The 21,551-nt window shown below is 42.1% G+C and overlaps 1 protein-coding gene across 2 annotated transcripts in view; it reads right to left on the bottom strand.

Annotated features, from left to right (window-relative positions):
- The window catches only part of PTPRN2 (protein tyrosine phosphatase receptor type N2), a 648,013-nt gene extending 640,305 nt beyond the window's left edge, over window positions 1-7,708 (bottom strand). The window contains exon 1 of one of the 2 annotated variants that reach the window (XM_083823703.1): window positions 7,405-7,708. In XM_083823703.1, coding sequence (XP_083679829.1) covers window positions 7,405-7,537 — 133 coding nt within the window. In that variant the 5' untranslated portion in view covers window positions 7,538-7,708. The remainder of the gene's footprint in view (window positions 1-7,404) is intronic. The other variant, XM_083823704.1, reaches the window with a different exon arrangement.
- Between the last annotated feature and the right edge of the window lie 13,843 nt (window positions 7,709-21,551).

Below are 21,551 nucleotides of genomic sequence, written 5' to 3'. Positions count from 1 at the left end.
TTGCCTTTTGTTGAACTTTGTAAGTTCATTATGTAATGTGTGCTCGGTCTCACTCGCATTATTTTCTCTGAGGGCATCTGGAAGCATATTACATTTTGGGAGGCATGTACATCCTTCTGCTTTACCTTGTACTTGTTGGCTCTGATTTCAAGCTTATGTAACCATCATTGCATGCTGTTAAGCTACGACTGAAAGAAAAGACCTTACACCCACTACAACCAGCTGTACTTCCCATAAAACGTCTAGTTACTGATTTTTACACCTTAAAATAGCTTGTTTTATCAACTTATTAGTTTGAAGCAAAGTAGGTATGCAGTGTTAAGTGCTAACTATCAGTTGAGAAAGGCTGTGCATCAGCAGACTGTTTAGTACTTGTCAAGTATGTTGCGCTGAAAGAAACTCTAGAAAAAAATAGGATGCAGTAATTTCCTAAGCTACTTTACTTCTCAAAAATTCCTTCTCAAAAGGAATAAATTCTATAAAGCTAAGTCTCGCTAATCTTTTCAGAAAACAGTTCCCTAAGTTTTTGATGAGCACAGCTGTTCTGAACGCCCTACTGTTATTGGGAATGCTATAGTGTGTTATTGACACTGTGAAATTGTTGAGATAAAAATAGAGTCCTCCCAACCCCCCTCAAAGCAAAGCCCCTAAAACTCACATAGGAAAACTCAGTAATCCTACAGACACATTAGCCTCCGTGCCCTTCATGCTCTCTCTTGACTGTCCAAAACTAGAAAGTCCCACGGTCCTTTCCTTCAGCTCTCCCACCACCAGACTCCCCTAGCATTTGTCTATCATCTTACCCGCAGACCATTTACCTGCTTATTTACCTGCTTTATTTCCTTTACTCACTCACTCCAGTCTGCTCATTTCTTCCATCTCATTCGGAGGTCACTTTTATCTGTTTGCAATTACCAGAGGTGACTGTCTCAAGGAAAAGTTTTTCCAGGACTAGTGAAGTCCTTCAGCAGCATTACTCATTTCAGTCCCTTACGTGACAAACGTGCCCGACAATTCACAGGACCTTCCTAACCAGCTTACTGGTGAGACCTACATGTCTCAAAGTCATGCCTCTGTTTTTGAAGTAACACAGGAGGTGATCCTTAACCAACTTACCTTCACTTTAAGCTATGTCATTAGGCTCTGTTCAGTGGGGGAAGGTGAATGACTCCCCAGATGTGCTTGCCTTTCCCCAAGCGTAAGCTAAGCATCTGATTTTTGCATTGTTACGACGCAATACCAACCACATAGATATTTATAGCCAGAGAGATAGTCTCCCTGTCCTGGGAAACTTACACAAGACAATACCAAGTGGAAAGGAATAGCTGCATTCTGGGAGATATTTATCTGACCTGTGTTAGCTATGTACGTTTGGGAAAGAAAAATTGAAATGTATAAACTAGATCTAGGTTAAAAGGCACCTAGAGTGATTAGCTCCAATAATCACGTTTAGTTAGATGAATCCCAGCTCTCATGTTAGGAGAAATACATCCTTTTTTGCTATCCCCAGACAACTTTACATAGTCTACACACATTACCCGACTCCCCTGTGGCCATGGTTTTGGCCTAAATGAATGAACTGATGTTTCTGCTTTTCCTTCCTGTCACCTTGCCTCATTTTCTCATGCCTCCATCAGGCCCATTGAACATCTCAATTTTGCTGCTGCATTTGACTGTCTCCTCTATGAGAATGAGTAACCCCATCGAGTCATCAGTTTATGTATTTGTAGATTCTATACAACACACTAATCTCCATTCATGAGCTCCAATTCCAATACATTTACTTTAACACCTCATTTCTCATTTCCCTTTTTAAACATCCACATTCCCCAAATGCCTCTACTCCTTGGCCTCTGTTCTGATTGTTCCCCTGCAAACAAGCTGTTTGTCTCTTCTTCTTCTGCATCTTCACCTGTTTATTCTTCATCTGCAAACATAAAGCCATTTCACCAGCAACAACATTACTTAACTTCCTAAATTTATCAAGAATGACCATGCTGAGCCTGACCAAAGACACATCCAGCTCAGCATCCTGTCTTCAGTGGAGATTAGCAGCGAACTTTCCCTCTTGGATGCTTTCCATCTTTTGCCAGCTTTATCACCAGGACCAGGTTGATCTTTCCTTCAGTCTTCATTGGATGCACTCCTAAATCTGCTTATAAACACTAACACGGATTTTAGCAAGACCTTAAATATCCTGTTCTTGTAAGAGTAGCTTCAGAGGTTTTTCAAAATTTTAGGCTTAAAGTGAGGTCAAAACATATATTGGTTTGAGGAAGCTGGCATATATACTACTTTTTGGCTTCCTTCCTGTGGATTTCAATATATATGACCAATGGTAATCACCTAAATGTGAGCTCATATTCTTACGCTCTCTTTCCAGACAATGTAAACCTGATCAATGAACCTCAGCTCCCCACTTACCAGTGGCCTCCACTGCCTTCAGGGACTGCAGTTGCCCTTTTCTCACTAAGGGCAGCCTCTCCACACTGATGTTTAAAAACATTGCTGTTCACCGTGACAAAGTTCACAGGCAACTGCTTATTTATCATCAACATGCCAACATTAAGTACCCTTTGCTGTTAGCAGAACTGCCTGAGTATTGCAGGATCTAACAACTAGGAGTAACCTCATTTCCTCTTGGCAGACTGACTGATGGCATGGCATGATGATGGTGCAGTATGATCAGGTTTTGGGGACTGGTATTCTTCCTTGGTAACAGAAAAAAGAAGACAAGTAGAAATATTATTCTACTTCACCAAACAACACAGAGAAATGTTGAGGTACGCTCAGGTGTGAAGCAGAAAGGAGCTTGTATTTCCAGAACTCTCTGTTTTCTCTCAATTGGGTAAGCAGATAAAAGAAGAAAACCTCTCTAGAAATCCCATCCTATGAACAACCTCCAGAACAACCTGCGATCGATGACTTCCTTTTATCCATAAATGAATTAATTCAATTCCTGTCTATTTGAACCTCTCAGCAAATACAAGACAAGTCAGATGACAGTAAAAGAAGGTGTGGACAATATGTTTCAAGTTGAAAAGGATAGTGTAGAACAGTAATGACCTGATGCCAAAAACATCCATGCATATTCTTATCTCCTTTTCAATGGAACTAGCAGGTACGCATACCTTGACATCAAGCTAGACATTGGTATTGCTTTTTGACATGACTGCTTACTTAGAAACATTTCTAGAATACAAGAAAGCAAGTAAATACTTTTGATGAAGGGAAACTTCACACATTGAATCCTTCACACTATGAGTATATAGCACTGTCTTAGTTAAATTGTCTTGGTATGTTTGTTTGCTATCATTATCATAAATTACATATCATTAATAATTATATCAAAGCAATATGATATCAGTATAACTCCGTGCCTATGAGAAGTCCAAAATTACTCTAACTGTCATGGCAAAGTCAAGTGATTCTATCTGTTGAACAGATGGTAACTAATTCCCCTACTTTCTCAGCCAGTGGCTGCAAGACTCAACTGGAATTTTGATGCAAACGCTGTGGAAGTCAATGGGAAGGCTGATATTGACTTCAGTGAGCTTCAGCTCAGCTCAAACTTGCTGCAGGAAGCAAAATTTAAGTCTAGTTTCTGTCATGGTTCTCCAAGATAGTTGACAATGTGAAATGAGAACAATAGTTACGTTAATTTTGTCATAGTAACATCCACCCAACAAGAACTAAACCAAGATCCATGTTTTTGCCACTCCCCATGAAACAGCCACAGGCAAAGGCTCTCTTTCACGACATCCTTTGCATCATATTTGAAGCACTGACTCAAAGCCAAGGGTTTTCTATTTTGTTATTTGTCCTACTATTTACTTCATCCTCTTGTAATGTAAGAATCCACACTGAAGAAATTCTTTCTATCAATGGTAAATGAAATCCCTGTTCTTCTTATTTCTTACTTCTGTTCAACTTCAATCACAGGAAATTCCTAACCTATGCTGAAGTTATTTCTTTCCACCGTTAAACATACACGCCACACTTTGTGAAAGTCCTATAAATTACATGCAACATTATATAAAAGTCTTTGAGTAAAGTCAACCACATTTAAATGCTAATGAAAAGAAACGCTCACAGCTACGGATTCAAAAGAATCTTACATGTTTATAAGCTGAAATTTGACCAACTTGTCTTTTTGTTGGTTAAAAATTAAAATCACAGGCATTCGACTTGCAGAAATTTGCAAACGATGATTTGAATACAACTTTGAAGGAACTTCTTACATGGTGTATGGAACAACTACTTCTAGAAATTTCCGCAGCATGTTAAAGTACTCATTTAAGAAGAACCTTCAGACTAAAAAAAAAAAAAAATCAGGATGATGAGCAGCACAAAGGATTAATTTCTATTGCCAAATTATACTCGTATTCACTGAAGGTTATACGCATTGTTTTACACAGTAGAGGTCAATGCGAAGGCACTGCAGCATGCCCACACTTGCACGAAAATACTTTATTCGGTGGAGCCACATTTTTTACCAAAGTAACTGCCTAGTGTTTATTGGAAGACATTTTAAGTTTAACTTCTTCCTCAGCGTAATCATTTGCTAATAATAAAGTTACTTATAGAAAAAAATCTATACAGCCATCATTACAGGAGCAGAATAACCCAAGTCTGAAGAATTTAGCAAACATAATTGGGATAGATTGTTTATAGAAGATTACTTTGTAAAACACTTTTTAAAAAGTTCCACAATCTCAAATGGATTGTGTTTTATAAACAAATAAAGATTAATTTAGAGTATTAAATTCCCAATCCTGCTGTTTCACCAAAGACTAATGAACACTAAAATGTACTCAGTGTATTTTTTGTTGTGGAAAGATAATATCTTTCCTAGGCTAAACCTGGGCAAGAGACAGAGAGAGAAGGGCCATAGTTTTCCTTATTTGTTCACATTTTAAAAACTACTATAAATGTCAAGAAATGGAAGAAGCAGAAGACAATATGTGCTCTTGTTGAGAATTGCATCTTATAAAAATACCTTCCCACAGGAACAATCTACAAAGCCTCATGAATTATACAGGCAGTAGAAGCACAAATGCAAAGATACGTTATTTTATTTAATTATGACTTAAAACTTCCAATTTCTTAAACAAGTTTGTAAGTATGTGACAAAAGAAACAGATCACCATTTGGAGATGACTACCGTGTTGTGGAGCACAGAGAAAAGTTGAGGAAAAAAAAAGACAAAAAGAATGAAATAAGATGAAAACATCCCATAAAATAGTAAAGGTCATAAACTTCTACTTCAGAATCAGCTTTTAGGAGGACTTTCTGAAACACTTAATAGAAAGAAATTAATATAAAAACTGTTTCTGTAATTACATGGCTTTTAAGTCAGTTTCCAGCACGTGTTATAGAGGTTTTATAATGCATCTGCGTTCAATTTCCAGTCAAAGAAAATGGGACTGTCCAAGAAGAAACTGGGTATCTGGGTAACTGGGTATCTTCCAAGAAATGGGTATCTTCCACCTATAACCACAAATAATCCCCAGACTCAGATACCTTGTAAAATTACATTTGCATCTCCTGTTTGTGCCTAAAAATGTAGACTAAAATTGTACGGAATCTATCATAATAGATAGTTTGAACTCGAGATTAATAAGATTTGTAACACTGTTCGATAAAAGAAAGAAAGGAACTCTAAAAGAAGAGAGAGCTAAAACTGCTTCAGTTTCAGCAAAGCAAACATTTTCCTGCATCTTGTCAAATGCAATAAACCCTTCCCCCTCTTTCAGAGCTGTAAGATATCAGCAATTTCCCCATCCCAGCCAGAAGTAGAAAGGTTGAACTTGCTTCGCTGCTACAGACAGATCTCTGAACCATACCTCCTAGACCACCGGATTCACTGTGTAAATACAGCCTGCTCTGCCCCCACTCCCTTCCACCAAGGACAGCCTTTACAGGCTGGCAGGCATCCTTGCCGAGGCAGAAGCTCAGGGAAGCTACAGGGAAGTGACAAACACACAAACATTGCTTTGTAGCTACAACACACCGAAAAATATTTTGCGACCCAGATTGATTGGCAGTTCATGTTTAGGGAGAGTGAATCAAAATGTAGCTAGTTTGAAAGTACAATGCAGAACCCAGCACATTATTATTAAACATAAAAATTGCAGCTCTTACTTTCAGTATTTTTATGCAAGCTTTCTCCCCAGAAGAAAAGGAGAAACAGTCTATATCTATAGCAACCAGGAGAGAGAGAAGGAAGGGAGGGGTATATCCAGTCCAAAATGTTTCTTCTTAAAACCTCGCATCACCACCTTCACTAGAGAAAGCATTTAATAGATCATTTTTATTGCCACTTGACTGAAGCCTCATTTAAAAAAATAAAAAAAAAAGGTCAGCTGATTTTTCTTCCTTAATAAACAGAGCATACATGAGGATACTTTTGCGAAAGGCTTGCTTTGTTACTGAAAGTCATTTTATATTTTGTCTTCTGAAGATTTCTTAGAGACAGCTAGTTTAGCTTTCACTCTCTGATCTCCATAACCACTCTAGCTCTTAAACTGGGACAAAAAACAAGTTACGACCTTCTTGGTTTAAGGTGAGTTTGGGGAAGATACTACAAGTGAAGTGAGACTGACTGTATTAACACGTATCGTTGGAGACAATTCTGGTGAGCAGCTACTAGTGCCTCAGTGCAAGGGGAGGACTGACTGCCTGGGAGGGTCACAGGGGAGTACAGCATCGACCCTGGATGCACAGAGTTTGTTTTCAGGACCCCTCCTTGCTCATGAGGAGGATTTTAGCAGGTGGGGAGTTTTCCTCAAGATGTTAAATCCAGAAGGTGTCCTCTAAAAGAGGAAGGGGTTCGTCTGGGCACATCTCATCAGAAGGAGGCTGCTTAATGGTCTTCGTGGGGCTGGACTGGGTATTTTTAGACACCTCTGAACCAGCCTTAACCACCTCAGCCCTGCTGATTCCCACCTTCGGCAGAACGACTGAGGGGTGGTCACCCCCAAAAGCCGGGGGGGGGCTGTGGCCTGGGGCTCTCCTGCATTTTCCAATTATGAGGGCTGAAACCCCTCAGCTGGGGCGAGGGTCAAACGCTTCGAGGCTGGCTGCCTCCCCACTGCACCACCTCGACTTCAGGGGCCTTGGGCTCGCCTCGGTGGAAGTTCGCAGCGCTGAGGGGAGCCCAGCTCCACGGAGGCGTCCCCAAGAGCCTCATCCCCCACCCTGGGGCAGCCCCCTGGGACGGGCGGGAGAGCCGTGAGGGGGCCGGGGAGCCCGGTGGTGAGGTGCAGGGGCCGGTGGCCGCGAGGTGAGCGGAGGACGGGCGCGGCCGCCCGTGTGAGGCCGGCAGCTCCCGAGGGCAGGAGGGGACGGCGCGGCCCCGCTGCCCGCCAGCCCCCCGCGCCCCCCGCCCCGCTCCCCACTCACCGATCCGCGCCTCGCCGGCGGAGGGCGGCTGGCTGCGCGGGGCGGCGGCGGCGACGACCTGCAGCAGCACCACCAGCAGCACCGCCAGCAGCAGCAGCAGCAGAGGGAGGACGGAGCCGAGCGCCCCCATCATGCCTGGCCCATCGCAGGCTGCCGCCCCCCCGCTCCCTTGCCCGCCGCCGCCGGCCCCCTCACTCCATGCCGCCCGCTTTCCCTTTCGCCTTCTCCCGCAGCCGGTTCAACACCCAGGACAGCGACCGCCGCCGAGCCGGCTCCGCTCCGCTCCGCCCCGGCCCGCCCGGCGGAGGCGGGGGCTGCCCCTTCCCGCTCGGCGGCGCCGCCTCCCCGCTGCCTGCTGCCCGCTCCCGGCTCCCTCCTTCCCTGCCCGGGGGCGCCCGGACCCGCGGGGAGGACCGGGGACGGAGCTTGGGGCTGAGCCTGACCCGGGTTAGGGGCCCCGGAGTCTTCCCGCTTGAAGCCCCCACACGGAGATGGCCGAGAACAGGGCGTTGGAGATGTGTGTGTGGGGGGAGGGGGATGTATTCAGTGTGAATGCCTCACGCGTGTAAACCCAGTGTCAAAGTTTTGTCCTAGAAAATGCGCTAGGTGGGTGGATTCTCCTTGTGGCCTCCTCAGTAGTCATTTATTTACCATAGGGTTTTTCCACAGAAAAGTCCGTGCTGCAGGACCTTGTGAGGCCTCAGGCCAGCACCTCCAGCACCTGAGGCACTTGTGGTCCCCTCATCCTCACCACTCACCACTATCCCCAGCTCACTCTGGGACTGGGAGCTCTGGGTCTGGCTGTGGGAGGGAGCAGCGGGCTCAGGCACAAACACATTGGAACTGAGGGATCTGGGGTTAGTTAGTATGAAGAAGAGGAGGCTCAGGGGAGACCTCATTGCTCTCTACAATTACCTGAAAGGAAGGTGCGGGGAGCTGGGGGTTGGCCTCTTCTCGCAGGTAACTAGTGAAAGGATTAGAGGGAATGGCCTCAAGTTGTGCCAGAGGAGGTTCAGGTTGGAAATGAGGAGACATTTCTTCTCAGAAAGAGCAGTCAGGCATTGGGACAGGTTGCCCAGGGAGGTGGTGGAGTCACCGTCACTGGGGGTGTTCAAGGAAAGGTTGGACATGGTGCTTAGGGACATGGTTTAGTGGGTGACATTGGTGGTAGGGGGATGGTTGGACCAGGTGGTCTTGGAGGTCTCTCCCAACCTTACTAATTCTATGATTTTTCTATGTTTGACTGCCTCTTCATTCACAAACTCTCAGTGTCATATACTGAGTCCTCAACGCAGCAATTTGCAGTCCACAGGCTGAAATAGCGCAGCTGCCATGCTTGCTGGCAGGAGATCCACGTTTGGCCAGGACACCCAGCTCTGTGCTGCTGTGAGGGATGGCTGGGTCCTAGCCCCCTCCGTCACCCCAACATCTATCTGCTTAATTCCTCTTTTGCTGCGGAAGTTCAGATTCTTCCAATCATCCTCATACTTAAAGTAAACAGTTCTCTACTCCCTGAGAAACTTCATCCCTGACTTCAGTCAGAGTCATGACAGACACACTCAAAGGTACTTTAAAGGATTAAAATTTGTAATACGTGAAGTGACTTTGCCATAGACCAGAAAATTAAATTAAGGAAGCCCACAGAACAAACTGATCCTGGAAAAGCATGAGATGGCTAAAGGGCTTCCCACGGCCACTTTCCCACCACCTCGTCTTCCTTGCTGACAAAAGTGGCAGCTGGACCAGGGTCAACACACAGCATCCTGCCACCACGTTGGGACCAGCTGGCACCTGCCAAGTCTGGTGGCCCAGGGGTGAGCCTTACCCCAGGCTCTGGGTATGGGGCTGTGTGGAGGTCTGCAGGGCCCAAATGGGGCACTTACAGCTCCTGGTGCCCGGATGAACAGTTGCAGACTCCTGTAATTCTGTTTTACTCAGGGAAAAGCGTAAGCCTCTACGCTAGGGAAGATTCATGGTTTCTAGAGCTTAGTGCAAAGTCCCCTCCTTTGCTGAGTGGTTAAGGCTGGCATCTTGGCTGCAAACAAGAGCAATATTTGGTTCAGAAATCAGAAATTTCAAAAAAATATATGGACACTGGTTGCTGGGTGCTGGCCCAAGGTTTGCAAACGGGATGGGTGGTGTTTTGAAGCATTTCTGTCCTTGAGGTCTATTACATGCTTGCTTATGTCTTGCCTGGGAGTGGTTTCATGAACCCAAAAGGTCCCTTTAAGCCAAATGTTCTTTACCCCAAGAAATCAATTTAAATGGTTCAGAAAGAAATCTGAGCACTGAAAGGGTAGAGGCAAAAAAAGGGGGGAAAAGCATTATATGGAAAGGACAAGATGAGAAATGAAAGCGCTGAAACATAAATTAGTATATTCTCATGGGTTATGCAAACCATCTGGCTTTAAAAGCTAGTAGTAGGAACAAGGAAAAAGGTCATTTGAATTAGCAGAGAACTGCAAAACAACTGAAGGTAAGAAAGGAGCAAATGGCAGGCACACCGAAAGAACAAGTTGTTCGTCAAAATACAAAATAGTGATATTATTATTGGAAGGCCTTGCAGCTCTGCAACAAACAATTTGCATAGTCCCCGTGAATTTATGGTCAAATACTACGCAGATTTTAAAAGGAAATTAAAATTCTCATAGCCACTTTGTACAGGGGATTAGCAAAATAATAATATTTGTTCAAATGCATGTGAAGCAATGTGAAAAATCAAGAGAGAAAGAGCATTCAGTAAAGCCAGGAAGAAATCCTTGAGTACACAAGGTTAGGAAAGGCGGGAGTAAGGTGTCAAGAAAAGAGTGAAGAGTCAATCGGTAGGTGAATGGGGCATTTGGAAATAACTCAAGTAGCAGTTCTCAGGACTGGCAAGTCTGAAGTATTCCCTGCCTGGCTGTATTTTATGGTTTTATAGTAGGCTGCACCTAGGAAGGATACACAGACCTGTTTTAAAGCTCCGGGAACAGACAGATTGAAGTCAGTAGGATTACATAAAATGAGTTTGATTAATGACACGGGTAAAAACTGCAAGCCTTCAGTCTGTGTGTAAATTAGATGAATAACAGAATTACAGCGTAAATATGTTATGACACATGCAGGTTACTTGCTGGTTCACAATCTTTTTCTCAAGACATTTCTCGGTGCCAAGGTTTTTAATAGTCTGTATAATAAATTAAGCATCCATGCTTAGGCCTAACAGCCTTATGAGGTTGTTTTGATTGTGGTTTTTATTCTGGTGTTTTCCATGGATTTCAGAGCTGTGTGAAAAGAACTCCTGAAGGGTATAAGTCATTTGTGGAAATTACTAGAAAGACTAGAAAAAAATGAAACTCCATTCTTGAAGTCAGGGATGCTGCAGGGCTCTAACAAACTTTGGGACTTGACAGTTTTGAAAAAAGAATAGAAGAGTGCATTAGTAAGTTATTTCTGTAAGGACATATTTATATCGTTTTGGTAAGGGGTTCTAAACTAGTAAAGATACTGAATGGTCACTAAGAGGTGAGAGTATCAGCTCTGCATTGGCGATGTGTCTGGAGGTGAATGTGAGACTATACGGGAGGATGGCGTTGGGAATTACAGCTCTGAAAATTTCAGCACAGTGAATAACATTAAAGTTTATCATGTCCTTAATTGCTGAAGCTGAGCCTTTATTATTCCCTTACAGGTGTAAAAAACGTGGCAGGCAAAGTGATAGGAGAGCTGGATAATCTATATGGTTTTTTACATATGAGAGATTTGCATCCTTATCCATGGTAACCACAGCTGAACAGAAGGTTTTCAACACTTTGCTGGTTGAAAATGCTGTGTTGTCTGACTAAGGCTTTCCATGAGAAACATATGTGGTTTAAACAAACTTCCACTAGGAAGGGGCTTTTTCTGAGAATGATCCCAGAATGGCAAATTGCCTGGTAGCCAGGACACCTGCCCGGCATGAGATCTTAAAGCTTCACGTTTTCTCTGTTTGATTCAAAGAGGTGACCTAACACTAAGAAGGTCACTCTCTTGTTTTTTCCGTCTCTCTCTTTCACTGGGCCATTCAATACTGTTATTAAAAGCAAACAGGATAGAAAGGACGTTGGTAGCAGAAGTAGTTTAGTATGGAAGAAGCTGAGTTAATGATAGAGTTTTTAGAAATGTAAGAAGAAAAGGTACCAAGATTACATGAACGAAAAACTGGATGGTGGTAAATAAATGTAGATAAATATATGATTCAGTTAAAGCAGAACACTGCCAGAGAATAATTTGGGCATAAAAATACACAAAGATAAAATACACATAATAGTTACATAGATTCATAGAATATCTGAGTTGGAAGGGACCCACAAGGATCACTGAGTCCAACTCCTGGGTCCCCAAAGGACCACCCAAAAAAAAAAAAATCAGATCTCAGACCCTGTGTCTGAAGACATTGTCCAAATGCTTCTTAACTCCCACAGCTTGGTGCCGTGACCCCTTTCCTGGGGAGCCTGTTCCAGTGCCCGAGCACCCTCTCTACATGCTTATAAGCAATTAAGTGGTGTGAGTAAAATGTACTAAACAGGATTAAAATAATAAAAGCTAAGTATGAGGAATATAAAACACAAAGGTAGCATCTGAATTTCTCCATGTACTCAGGTAGTGAGGTCATGTTTGTGAACTTTTGCAGACCTGTTTTTTATTTACGACTGGGAATTAAATATACACAAGCATAGGTGCACCTGCGGGATCATCGGAATAGTACACGTGTATTTGTGCACGGTACAACTGCATGCTATGTCTCAGGATCACAGAGCTCTTTGTCAGTTTATCCAAGTATAAAGAGCCCGAACAAAAGGTCAGTTCCAGCAATGCTAAAGACACTCTACCTGCATAGAAAAACACAACCTTAAAAAAAAAAAAAAAAAAAAAAAGCATTAAGATTACCTTATTAATTTTTTCTTCCCCTTGCCACCCCTTCACCTCTTTCCCCCCCCGCCCCATCAAGGCCTCTGAGTGGGTTAATTGCAGATCATTTATCCTGTTAATGGGTCCAAAATCCACAGGGAACAATATCTATCAGGCAGTTTATCTAAGATTCAGTAACCTAGATATCTTGGCACAGCTTTAAGATGTATTGGCGGGGAATGAGGAGAGAAGGAGATAGAGAGGCTTATGCTATATCCATGCCCAGACAAGACAGCATTTAGACTATTTTACTATTTATATTTTATGCCTCTTGAGGACATAGGTAAAATATTCACAAAAATTTCACTTTACGTGAAAAATGTTAAATACTATTAATGTCAGAAAAAAGTGCAGTGAGATGATTTAGCTGAATAACGTCTTCTATAAAGACAGTTACTTAACCCTTTATCATACAAGAATCTTAATGGTGTCTGTGCACAGATTTTATTGCAGATTTTCTGTATGGACCCAAATAGAGTTCTTTAGAGGCTTGGCACTGCATACATATTCTGTGGCACCTTCTGTACTGGTCTGAGGGCTCAGAGAGCTGGTTGAGCTGCAGTAATCCTCCTGCATCTTCTTTGTGACTTAAGAACTTCTTTCAGAGGCCTGTGAAAAATGAGAATAGAAAAACCATCAATGGAACCACAACTTGGAGGACCATGAGGAATACAAGAGGAATAGTACGATTGCCATTTCGCATATTAAGGGTGTGAACAGCCATAAACTGCTTTAGGAGGCTGACGAGCTCTGGACCCTGTTCAGGACAATCTGACAAAGACGGTATTTGAACAGTGACTGAGGTACTGGTCATACATTCAAATTATAGCAATTGACATTTTAATTATTCAAATTAAAAAAAGACAAGATTGTTTAAACAGACAAGATTGTTTAAACAGACACGATTTAAAAAAGAATAGTGTTTTCATTTTATTGCAACGGTACTGTAGAGGCTGTAATAGCTCTTTGGACTGAAAGTATCCAAAACGTTGCCAGTAATGTTGCACCATGCACTTACAGGTAGCTTCTTTTACTCAGGGATGTTGAAAAAGTCTCTGCATGTTTATCTAGCTGTGTGTGTTCAACCCTTTCCTTAAGAGAAAACTTCTCACATATCGTTTCATGTACACATTTTTAAAAACATTGGATTCAAGCAAGCTAATATTTAATACATAGCATTTATTTTGAATATTTTAAAGCAGTTAAGAACAAAGAACTTTATCCTGCAATTCCAGCCTCAGGTCTTACCAGCAGTGATTGTGGTCTCTGTTTCTCAGGTATTGAATATTTCATAGTATTACTAAAAGTACTTGAAAGGATCTTAGCATCCAATATAGAGATTACTGATTTTCAGTGTTAGATTAATTGATTTCATGTCTATAACACTAGCAAAGTCTTTGAGATTTTTAAATGAATTCTCACTGAATCCATTATTTGCAGGGTGTGGACGATGTCAGATATTGTCATCAGATGAGTACACAGTGGTTTCTGTACTTAGGCTGTACCTTATTGCAGGTCATTTGGCCCCAAGGTACCTCTGTGCTGTCTGGAACAGGGTGACTAGGTGTTTGTTACATAATTATAAACTCAACCCACATTTTCCCTCATGTTTGGGAAGAATGGAAACCTTTTTTAAAGAGAGTAAAGAAAAAATTGCTATAGTATCACCCAATGAATAATACTAAATGAATGCTCTTTCAGCATATTGTATGTAGTTAGATAAAATAGCCTCTGTTCACAGAAGAGTGTGGTGGGATTCATTTTATGAATTTCACAGCAATTCAGTTGTATCTAGGAATAATGTTTTAATGTACTGTTGATTTCAGCTATTTTAAAGCTTTCTTTGCTTCTAAAAGTGTATTAGAAAATGGCTTTACTCTGGAGCACGTTAGAATTTTTACTTGAGGTATTTCTGCATCACTGAGAAACAGGAGTTCAGTACGGAGCCAGAAGGAAAAATCAGAAGGAAAAAAAGGTACTGTGCAACTGTATGACAGAATTAAAAAAAAAAAAAAAAGTAGGTTGATTTTAGTTATGACTGGGAAGCTGTGAGCTGGTCTTTTATTCCCTGTGCTGTAACTGAATGATAATGGTTTTTATGTGCTGCTGGAAAGAGCAGCTGGAAAGGAGCCTAAAATGGAGTCTTCAGGGCCCAAGAGAGGAAATGCAGCTAGAGAAAATTACCTGTAAGAATAGCAGGAGATGTGACTTACATTAACCGAAAACTATAAATGTGACTTACATTAACTGACGCCCTAAATATCTCTGTTTGTGAGTGGTTGCTTAGGTTAGTGCATTTTGAGTTGATTTCTAAAACTGTAGGAACTCTTGGTACCAGCCCAGCCACTTCAGTGTGCACGGTACTTTGGGTCTGTCTGAAAAAATTCCGTAATGTTGTTTGCTAGGGATGCAGGAGAGCAGTTTCTGTAAAGGTAGGTCTGGACTGAACCCAAATTTATTTGAGTTTCATTTACAATTCTAGCTGACTTGTTCAAATAGCACTTCTGGCAGTATCTACATCAAATGGGGTGCTGCAGCTGTGTCTGATATAAATGTGGTAGGAAAGAAGGAAAAAGTGGAATGAAGCCACCTGCAAGCAGCAGTGTATGGGTATTCCAAACCTGTGCAGAACAGCTCTCCGGTGTCTCAAGGTGGGGCTACAAAAATATGGATCCAAACTCTGAGGCCACTTCTGAAATCTGTGTATCCAGTGTCAGGCCGTGAAAGGGAAGCTTGTGCTTCACTGGGGGAGGGACGGCCTCGGTGAGCACCAGCACAGGTCACAGACAGAACTCCTTAAATCAGAAAGGCTTTGGCTCTTGCTAATGCCCACCATCAGCTCAAATCAATACAGAGGCTAAACGCTGTGGCTTGCCTGTCCAGAAGTCACTGGAAACAAATTTCCAGTTAAACCCACCTGAATTCCTAATGATTTCCATGGGTGCATAGAGCACTTAGCACATCTGAAAAAATTGCCATCTGAGCATATCAAGACGGTGTATGCAGATTATATGATTAGACTTTAGACGTTTCTCTGTGAACGGATTCTTGTTCCTTGAAGAACAGGTTGAAACCCCGAGGTGTGTTACATTTGGTTGCCATTGCTCCAAACAGATTTCAAATGTCAAGAGGGAGCCACATTTTTAAATGGATTAGGAGCTTTGAGATGCTTAATGACAGGGAGGTCAGAAACAGTTAAAAAAATCTGTTTTTACCCCTCTGCACTGTGATCAGTAAGATATGAAATCTGGTGAATGGATTTTACTACTTATAACTAATCCCCTGAGAAATCTGTTCCTCAGGTACTAAATTAAAGGATGAATGAGATTAATGCACCTTGTCATTCTGAAAGAATAGACCCGTAGCTCTATCCAGGTGGAAGCTGGAGGAGTACCATGGCTAAAAATACATGAATGGGTAGCTGAACAGGAGAGAACTTTATAAATAATAATAATAATAAAATAAAATTTAAAAGCTTTGTAAAAAACGTCATAAAAGAAGCCTATGGGACTGAGATGCTTCTCAAAGCAGGGCAGGGACGGAAGGATAAGGAACTTTCATCTTGAAATGATCTGAGATTTTGTTAGCATAGTTAAGATTACCTAAAGTTTTGCTTTCCTGATTCATCAGTCACCAGGTAGATTAAGAACGGTGTATTATCAAAAATGTAAATTAAAAAAGTAAGAAAGATATGACTGTTGAAGTCACAACCTAAAAATAGTCCTTGAGTAGGGTATATGTTCAAACTATGTATTCAGAAATAGCCTCCAAATTTGAGAAAATGTGACTGCCTCTCATTTTCTAGCAGCTGCTAGATTTTTTTAATGATTTATGTTATGAATGAAGATACGTGCACATATAACTGGACAGTGTTAGGCAAAATTAATCCAAATGTGCGTAACTCTTACAGAGACGCATCCTATTTCTGAAGGGCAAAAACAAGTTTCCAGTAGCTGAAAAATCAGCTGAATAGCACCAATTGGTATTTTAGCTGAAGGAAAATAGCAACCTATTGTAAGATGTCAACATCTGCAAGAAAAATAAAAATTACTTGGAAATTAACCAAAGGGTTCCGACAACTGGAGAGATACAGACTGTGTAATGTCGTTTTGTTCAGTATCTGTACTGTAATCCATAGGGCTTGTTCTTACAGTATTTTTGTTTTCAGACCTCTTAATTCCTGTGTTGCAAGACAAGATGACTTACTTGATAAATGGGGGACCCATGTCCCGTAGGCTTCTTTTGGCCAACAGTGTCTCTGGAGTCTGTACCTGTGCCTCCCCCTTGAGTGCATCCCGTACCCTCCCTCAGTTAATGACCAGTACAGGACCCTTAGCAAGAGGAAGATCAGCGGAGTACGGAAGAACAGGACATCTTGGACAACCATAAACTATAAACCACAACTATAAATTTCTCTCCTGTTCAGCTACTCGTTCGTATATTCTTTAGCCATGGTACTCCTCCAGCTTCCAGCTTTGGTGAATTTGGGTAGTTCGCTAAACAGGATGGCTGTCTTTGCCACATTAGTTGAAATTATAGACATATAGTTAGGGGAAAAGTGAGTGCATGAGGAGAAAAGCGCGGCTGAATCATTGGCATGGGGGTCTGGTGCCCCAAGGAATTGCTGTACTCCCCCTGGGCATCTGTGGTTGCGTGCACCTCACGTTGTCTGACCGGGGCCTGATTCAGAGGGTGCTTAGCGCTCAGCTGCTGCTGAAGACAGGTGAGAGCTGTGCTTTGAGGTAGAAAGTGCTATACAATGTTACATCTCATACCGAGCTCCCAAACTTCACAGAAAAAAAATAACTTAGTCTCAATATACATTGTAAAATGAACAAGAAAACCTGCAGGGAGCTGGACAAGTATATGAATCATTGTGAAATCCTGGGGATGCGGTGCGAAGTGCCAGAGTAACGTCACTGTGGAAGTTAACAGCTTTGTCCTCAGCGCTGGTACGGATGGCATGCAGCAGGTTAGGTGTAGAGCTGTGTGTTGAACAATGAGGGGAGAGAAAGACCTGCACATTTACCATGTTGTCAGCAGCAAGGGGTTTGAATCATCCTCAGAATGAGCTCTGAGGAGGGAAGCTTGTGTAGAATAAGTAGCTTGTCTTAATGTAGCTAAAAATGCAATGACTTTCAACATATACTCACTCAAAGGTGAGGTTAAAGCTACGCACATCTTCATTTTGGTGTTTCCTGGCTTTCGAGTGCCCGACTTTTCCGTTGTAGGAGAGTTCCACGCTGTGCTTTCAGGTACTGGATAGCAGGATCCGGTTTCACAAAGCACCCAGCGTGGTGCTTGCATTTTCCAGCCCCGTGCTGTGATGGTGAGAGGAAGCGAGGGACAGCAAACAACAGCCACTTGTGCTCCTCTCCACTTCTTTCTTCAGCATCTCCCTCTTGGGCTGCTTTTTGCTGAAGACTCATTGGGCTAAGCTCATCTCTCTGTGTCCTATCTGGAAAACGTTCCTCTGCGTACTGTAATAGACACAAAGAAAAACCTGGTGGTGACCTAAAGACCAAAATATTTGCTATAGCTGTTGTATGGCTACAAACATAGATTATTAATGAGAAAAATTCTGGGAGGAAATCTAGAATTGAGTATGTTTGATAGCAACTCAGAATGGAGCAAGAACTGAGCTCAGCTCATTTTAAATTTGGTTTTATAGCTTAATTCTTACTAAGATGGGTTATTTTGAGTAGCATAAATAAATAAATGAATAAAGTGCATAGTTTCCAGTGTAAAAATGTTAGAAATTCTTGCTCAGGGCATTCTGGTGTCTGAAAGCACAAGACCATTGCCTATGAGCTGTTTCTTTTAAAGGAAGGCTGCTGAGGATTTGCTGTGACCTGAAAAAAAAAAAAAAGTAGAAAAAAAAATGTAGGGAAAGTTCATGGTAATGGCAGCAGGATAAAGGAACATTGTTTGGACTCCACCGAAATTACATTGTGTCTTTGCAAGCACAAGATTACGTTAAGAATATTCATAGGTTTTGGTGAAACTATTATAAGTTGAATAATAGAAGAGACAGGATGCTCTTTTCCTGTTCTGAATCACTGCTTTAAAAAGCCTTCCCTTTGGTCTCTGTTATGGTTCAGAGTGTTCTGGTGGAGCATCACAGACCAAACAAAAACACTTACTTGACTTCTCAAGGGAATCTTCCTCCTAGGCTGAGCATTTCTCATGAACTCTCCTGCTCCGTATAATGGAGCTACCAGTGCGTATGACTGGGCCGGTTGAATCATATAGATTTATTTTCTAATGCAATGTTAATAAACGCTGATCTGTTGCTCGCAGTAAAGACAAGGAGTCACTATAAACTTTGAAAAAGCAGGCCACTATTGCAAAAATCATAATATTTAAACTTTGTGTTTTCTTGTGCCATCCTAACATTCAGTGAGAGACTTATGGGAGGGGTCGGCAGCTCATGGCTTATTAAAAAACGAGGGCTGGGGGGAGTGGGAGAAGCAGAGACGCCGTGCCCGGAGGCCACCCGGTGAAAGGTGGCTGAGCAACGGCAGCCATACAGAGGGGCAGGGAAGGCTCAGAGGTAGGATTTTTGGGGTGAATTCTTCCCTCAGAGGGCCCCTGGGCACTGCGCTAACAACCACCTCGAGTCCTGACCTGTCCTGGGCTCACTGTGCTGGAAAGAATCCAGGAGCGGAAAGGGGAATGCCACTTCCTTCGTGACAGGGGAATTTCTCCAGGTGACTCATGAGGCAGATGAAAGAGGTTCCCGCTTTGAGTTTTCTAACAGATATTTTAGAATTCTGTCATAAAATCCCCTATACTACTGATGAAAAATGGAATATCACAGCAAAAAGGTGGCAGAGGTGCAATATGCCACTAGCAGGAGTTAAACACGATTAGAAAGGATATTAAAACAAAAATAAACTTGTAATTGCTATTTTCATTAGCAGTTGAATAAAATTAGAAGTAAAAGAGGTATCCTAAACTGGAACTGCAACAGGAAGTGTAAGAGGTAAAGGGAAGAAGACGGTCTTTGCTGTAGGTTTGTGAAGAAAGAATTCTCTTCCTCTTCAACACTGTTAAAAAATAAATAAAACTGTTTCCATACATATATAGTTCCACAAATTCAACACATTTCAGGAGCCAAAAGCATGACACCTGTTCAGCTGTGCTAATTGCATAGGAGAACCCCATCAGGTAGAGCAGAGCACTTTCTAATATTTGATCCCGTTGAAACGAGTTCGCTTTCAAGCATTCAATCAATGGATCGTGATACACTGATAAATTAAATCCTGTAAGCTGGGTTCCCTGCTCTCAACGTGCCGCTCAGGGCAGTTGAAGGCTGTGATCTTAACCGGGAAGGTAAGAATTGCCCCAAGGCGTGCTGATTTGTGATGGATGGCTCGGGAGCCAAACATTGCTGTCTATGCCAGCGCAGATCAAATCAGGGAACCGGGAGGGCTGTAATCAGATCCTTCTATGAGTTTTTTCAGTTCCTTGCATCAAACAGGTCTTGATTTCCTTGTGGACTGACTGGTTTTACGTTTCTTCTTTTTCAGTCTTAACATAATGTAAACTTTCTAAATTCTGACAAGAGCAGACATCTGAAAAAGTAAACAAACAAACAAACCAAACCTGTGAGCACCAGAAGTTAATACCCCCACCTTTCCGTTTTTTGTTGTTACTTTTTTACTTTTTTTGTTTAAAAATGAGATTACTGGGTCAAATACGGATAGTTTGCCACACAGTTGAAGTCTCAGACATTCTTGCTACTGTCCTCAATTTGGATATTGTTGCAAGGATCCCATGTGGATGGACTGAAATGTCTGAATGCAGCTGTTGTGGTTGTCAAACTGAACGTTCCTCTAATAGCTCTTGTACGTGGCCAAATTCAACTGCTAGGGCTGGTGACTGGCTAAAAGCAGTTTATAGAAGCAGCTTTCCCTGTAAAAGAAGAATTTTGTGTGATGAACAGCCCCATGAAAACAGCCATCCTGCAGGTCAAGAGCAGCAGTCCATCCAAAAGAACCCGGGGACAGAGGAAGAGAGAAAGGGAACTATTTTTGTTACAAAGGATGGTCACTTATTCAAACGACAACCCTTGGAAGTTCTTTTGGTGTGAAGAAATACCACAAGCAAAATCGTTTTCTGTATACTGTGTACTAGAAGCATGCAATCTCAGAGAACAGCGTAAGAAAGGGCACTGCTTTTGGCATTTGGGGAGCAAAAAGAGCCCCTGCAGCAAAAGGAGCTTTTCCCTCCAGGGAGCAGTCAGTGGGTGACTTGGGGCATGCTGGCCTTAAATAGCCTGGCACTAGAACCAGCCACTTCTTTTTTCCTTTTTTTTTTTTTTTTAAAGTACTCTCTTAGATTGGTCTAATTGGATTTGTACCCTCTTACAGATGCTGCATTTTTACTTCAGCTGCTATTCTGAGAAAATGAAGTTGCTAATACGTGCCTCTTTAAATAAGCATGGCAAGATTGCCGAAAGGTCAGCGCATGAAGCTGACATTTCTTGATATTAAGCTGGTACTCAGGTACCAATTTAGGCAATTAGTAAGTACAGACTGTTATATTAAGAAACAAAGGGAAAAAAATGCCAAATCAATATTCTTTATTCACACGAACAGTACAAACAGTTGGGTGTTTAATAATTGCCCCAAAAGGCAGAAAAGCACATGGCAGTACATAGGCAAAGAACCCAAAAGGAGGCTGGGCTGGCTCTGTCCTATATGTTCTTGGATGTAGGCATGTGGCCATACAGGATTCACGAACCTTTCCAGCAAAAATATACGTACTTAAAATGTAAGGCTTTGCAGCAAAGCATCTGTTACTGCAGCATGTAAAAAAAATATTAAAACCAGGACAAGGATTATTATAAGGAATAGTAAGAAGAAACTAATTGAACAGAAGAGGGAAAAGGTACCAAAAAAAGAACAGACTACAGTGGTCCTCTGTAAATCATACTGGAGAAAAAAGTTAGTAACAGCTTCCACTTCCTACAGACATAAGCAGTAAGTAGCAGAACTACCACTGTGATACTGCTTTGAAAAAATGCTGACTAACAGAGCAGAAGGTGAATTTCCACCGTTAAAGCTTCCTCAGTGCTAATGGATGTAATTTGTGCAGCTTTTCTAGGACCACGATGTGCAACTGGACAAACGACCCACTGGTAAAGGAGGACTAAGGACACATCTATTCCGAAGAGCATAACTTGGTAAAAAAAATCCCAATGATTTCCAAGT

Source organism: Anser anser, assembly GCF_964211835.1.
Source record: "Anser anser genome assembly, chromosome: 2".
Taxonomy (NCBI): Eukaryota; Metazoa; Chordata; class Aves; order Anseriformes; family Anatidae; genus Anser; species Anser anser.
This window is presented reverse-complemented; position numbering and strand designations above follow the sequence as displayed.